Source organism: Octodon degus, unplaced genomic scaffold (genome assembly GCF_000260255.1).
Source record: "Octodon degus isolate 3935 unplaced genomic scaffold, OctDeg1.0 scaffold00011, whole genome shotgun sequence".
In the NCBI taxonomy this organism is placed as follows: domain Eukaryota; kingdom Metazoa; phylum Chordata; class Mammalia; order Rodentia; family Octodontidae; genus Octodon; species Octodon degus.
Genome location: NW_004524587.1, coordinates 12883525 through 12888421, shown reverse-complemented (window position 1 = coordinate 12888421; position 4897 = coordinate 12883525). Strand labels below are relative to the sequence as shown.

The following is a 4897-nucleotide window of genomic DNA, read 5'->3' as shown; positions in this document are numbered from 1 at the left end:
AAAGCTTAAAATGGGTTGCCTCTAACTCAGGCGAATAAACAAGTGATTACAAGGCAGAATGCAAACTTTGTTTCATGCCTCTGGACCTTTGCTCATGCCGTGCCCTCTGCTTGAGTTATTCCTCCCTTAGCGTCATCTCTGTGGAGTTGACCCTAGGCCAATGGTCTTTTTTTCTTTAATTTTATTTATTTGTGTGGGGGGGGGCAGCTCAGCCCACCAGGGGGCGGGGCTGGCTGGCATGTGGTGCTGGGGGATTGAACCGTGGTCCCTGTGCTTTGCTAAGCTTGTTCTAAGTAGGTGCTTTAGACCACTGAGCCATCTCACCAGCCCCTGGTCTTTTTTTTTCTTTTTTTTTCATTATGCTTAAGGGGCCTTTTCCACAGTGTCTTAACCAGAGTATCACACCCAGTTAGTTGGTTTTCTATTTTCCTTTCCCAGAGACCACAAGCTCTCAGCTGTGGCATGTTTTATTCAGCTTATCTCCAGAGCCTCAAAAGAAGCCCAGCACATGGCTGCACACTCAGCACAGAGGGAATGAACCAAGCAATGCAACAATAACGTGCAGCAAGAATAACGTGCCACCTCGTCCTGCAGGCTTATAAAGTATTTTCCCATGTTTCCTTTGCTTCCCGGGACCATAATAGAGGTCAGGAGTCTGGGGACCCGTGGGGAGCCAGCGGGGCGATAATGTTAAAGGGGAATCCTGCCGAGCCAGAACTGCCCACGTCCGGTGCGCAGCTAGTGACCCAACTTCTCCCCCTCCCGGAAGCAGTCGCGCCAGCCTCTTCCCCGCCCCTCCGGTAGGTGGGCGTGGCTTCATGAATAATAAATTGCCGTGGGGGAGTGACTGGGCCCGCCCCCTCGGGCGGGAAGGGGGAAGCGCTGAGGCTGTCTGACTGGAATGAGGGTAGCTGCGGCGACTGCGGCGGCGGGAGCGGGGCAGGCCATGGCTGTGTGGACGCGGGCCACCAAAGCGGGACTGGTGGAGCTGCTCCTGAGGGAGCGCTGGGTCCGAGTGGTGGCGGAGCTGAGCGGGGAGAGCCTGACCCTGACCGGCGACGCCGCGGCGGCCGAACCTGAGCCCGCCCTAGGGCCGGCGGCGGCCGCCTTCAACGGCCTTCCAAACGGCGGTGGCGCCGGCGACTCGCTGCCCGGGAGCCCGAGCCGAGGCCTGGGGCCCCCGAGTTCCCCCGCGCCGCCGCGGGGCTCCACGGGTGAGGCGGGCGCGTCGCCGCCGGTGCGCAGGGTGCTGGTGATAAAGCAGGAGGCGGGCGGCCTGGGCATCAGCATCAAGGGCGGCCGCGAGAACCGGATGCCGATCCTCATCTCCAAGATCTTCCCGGGGCTGGCAGCCGACCAGAGCCGGGCGCTGCTGCTGGGCGACGCCATCCTGTCGGTGAACGGCACCGACCTGCGTCAGGCCACCCACGATCAGGCCGTGCAAGCGCTGAAGCGCGCGGGCAAGGAGGTGCTGCTGGAGGGTGAGTGGAGCCCCGCGAGCGGGCGGGCGGACGCGGCCTGGGCTCCCGGCGCGCACTTTGTTTCTGCGGGGCGAGCCCGTGCCCAACCCCCTTTCCTGGGGCTCTGAGTATGGAAAAACTGATGACGCTCCTTGTAGGAAAAGTTGGGTAGCCGCCGAAGTGTGTCTTGCAGCCCCTAAGGAAGACTGTTGAGATTTAGCCAAAAGTAGCCGTGTGTGACGCTCCCCCCCTGCACGATAAGCTGACACTAAGAACTATGGGGGGGCTCTTGAGTTCTCTAGGTCTCCTTTAGCCTGCTGAGAAGTGTCCGGTTGGAGCTTTCTTCAGTCACTTCTGGCTCCCCAGGCGGATGCATTTATTAAAGAAAAAAGAGAAAGAAAAAAAGAAAGAAGAAAAAAAGTCCATCCAAGCCAATGCCAGCGGTATGCTTGGGCAAGCCACCAAAGCGCTGGTTAATTTATGGGAATTTAACCCATCATTGGCTCTCAACAATAACCCAAGGAGATCATAGCACTTCATTGAAGCCAGAGAGCTGAAACAGCAAGTTTGTGTAGTTAATGAGCCTTGTTTAACTGTAGAGGCTCACGTGTTTGAACATTTACTGCCGACTAGAGTTTTGCCCCTTTTGCAAGACACTGATGCCAGCTTCCTACTACTCACAGGCTTTCTGCTTCAAGACTAGTAGGCTTTTTATAAGGAATATGAGTAATACATAATAAGACAGGTTTGAATAGCCAGGATTATTTTAAGTATATAGGTGATCCATCTGTGTCTTTTTTTTTTAATGATGAATTTATGGGCCTGAGAAAAAGTAAACTTCATCTCTGAAAGACCCCTGCTTGTTGGAGGTGATAAGAGTTTTTTGCTGTTTTTTTGAGGTCTTACTAAGTAGTCCAGGTTAGCCTTGAACTCACAGTTAGCCCCAGCTGGTATCGAACTCGTGGTGATCTTCCTATCTCAGGGTTCCAAGTGCTGGGATAACAGGCGTGTACCACCAGGCCTGGATTCATGCGATAGAGATTTGTAAGTGAAAAAATCAGTTGATTATTTATCAGTTTTTGATTGACCACCTTGCTGTCATTGCAGAAGCATTTATTCGGGCTGTATGGAAAATATAAAAGAAAATGCTGTCCCTACTTTGTCTCTAGTTGGGGAAATAATTTTAAAAATGCAAAATAACTTAAATGAAGTAAAAACGTGTATTGCAAACTATATATAATTGCTTCTGGAATGCAGTTAGGAAGTAGTTGGTGGAAATGGGATTGCTCAGGGAGTACTTTTTGGAGAAGCTGAATCTTGAGCCAGAGCCCCCAGGGAAGGATGGACCATGATGGGCAGAGATGAGTCAGGAGGGATTCCTGGCTCAGGAAGAACAAGAGGGAAGGGCTAGGGTGGAGTAAGGTGAGGGACCAGTCATCAGACCAAGGGCCAGAAGTGTAACTTGCAAAATATTTTCACTTTTTAAAAAATAAATTTGCCTATGAATATTTGGAAGTTTGCAAAAAACTGTTTCTTATAGTCCAGTTGTGAAATCCCATTGTTCTACCTTTACATCATCCTATTTATAAATTTTACTTATGTCCCACTTATAGGTACAGCTAGACACTGCTCACAAATTACAGCTAATAAAAGAAACAAAATTCGCTGGAGAGATAGCTCAGTAGAATAAGTGCTTGCTGAGTTCATTCCCCAGTACCGCAAAAATAATAAAAGAAAAGAAAAGAAACAAAATTAAGTCTCTGTGTAGTGGCACATACCTGTGATCCCAGCACCTGGAAGGCTGAGGCAGGAAGATCACCTTGAGTTCAAGACCAGCCTGAACTACATACAAAGTCCTTGTCACCAAAAAAAAAACAAAGTGACAGATTGAGGCTTATGTGTGTATGAAAAATTGTTATTCTAAACATGTACTTTGAAATTAGTCTAGCTAAGCATTTGGTTACAAATTTTTCAAGACAAAATATTGAATTTCATGGCCAGGGCTATAGCTCAGTGACATATGACTGCCTGACAAGTGCAAGGTCCCGAGTTTGATTCCCATACCTCCCTTAAAAAGAATATTGAATTTTATTATAATTTATGTAGGACTCTATAATGATGGGTAGACAGTTCAACCTTTTATACTCTGTTGAAAAAAAAAAAAAACTTTGTGTTTGGATATAGATTAAACCCAGTATTCATACCAGTGAAATAAAAGTCAACTAGTAAATACTTGCTAGTATTCATTAATTTAAAATAGGCCACAAGTGCTTTTATAAAGGTTTTTTGGTAGCATCCTAATAGCATTTATCAGATGCCTTTTTTGTCTAATACATAGTTTCTACTTTATTTTCCCATTTTGTATAACACAAGCTTTTTTTTTTTTTTTTTTTTTTTTGGTCTCTTTTGAAATAAAGTCTCACTATGCAGTTCAGGTAGGCCTTGAACTCAGAGCAGTCCTCCTGCCTCAGCCTCTGAGTGCTGGGATTATAGGTATGCACCATCACGCCCAGCCTAGTTTTTGTCCTTATAGGTATGGAAAAGTTTGTGGATTTATGGTGGTGTGGTGTTTCCTATTTTTTTGAGGCAGGGTCTTAGTATGTAGTTCAGGCTGGCCTTGAACTCATTATGTAGCTCAGGTTAGCCTCAAACTCTCAGTAGTCTTCCTCTAACTCTTAGCAATCTCCCAAATGTTGGGATTATAAGCATGTGCTGCCACACATAGTTGTGCTGATATGTTTTTAAGCCAAGGAGTATAAAAAATAAAATTGCTCAGAATGTACAAAATCATGAAAAATTATAATTTAACGAAGCAAACATTATTCAAAATAATGCTGGTATCCTATCCAGAGGGCCACTTTTAAAAAAGAGTTTAGCCCATGCCTGTCATCTCAACTATGTGGGAGGCTAAGACAGGAGAATTGCTTGAGCCCAGGAATTCAAAGCCAGCCTGGACAACATAGTGAGATTCTGTCGCAAATTTTTTTTTTAAAAAAATAAGGCTAGGCATGGTGCTGCATGCCTGTACTCCCAGGACTCCCAGCCTGAACAACATAGAGCCTGTCTCTAAATAAATAGATAAGTGAATAAATTAAAAAAATGAAAAGATAGTTTATTTTTAGTGATTGAAAATTTCCAAGCTATATTGTCCTTCCATTTGATATCCAAAAACTTGAGAATCTTGCCCTAACCTGGCACAGTGATGTTCTTTTTGTGGTGCAGGCAGGAATTTCAGGCATGCTCTTGCCACCCCCGTGCCAAGAAAAGCTGGGTCTCTGAGGTTGGGCAACTGAGCTAAGAGAGTTCTTTTTTTATCTCAGAGATTTGTACAGCTTTTTCATTCATTCATCCATCAAACATTCAACTCTTTTGGGGGAGGGTAGAGATTTTCCTTCATTCATGAAACATTTATTCAATTTTTTTTTTTTTTTTTTTTT

The 4897-nt window shown here is 46.2% G+C and overlaps 1 protein-coding gene across 1 annotated transcript in view; it reads left to right on the top strand.

The window, feature by feature from the left end:
* The first annotated feature begins 863 nt into the window (after nt 1-863).
* The window catches only part of Sntb2 (syntrophin beta 2), a 116896-nt gene continuing 112862 nt past the window's right edge, over nt 864-4897 (top strand). Inside the window, exon 1 of the mRNA XM_004625828.2 lies at nt 864-1481. Within this exon, the coding sequence (XP_004625885.1) occupies nt 902-1481 (580 nt within the window). The 5' untranslated portion in view covers nt 864-901. The remainder of the gene's footprint in view (nt 1482-4897) is intronic.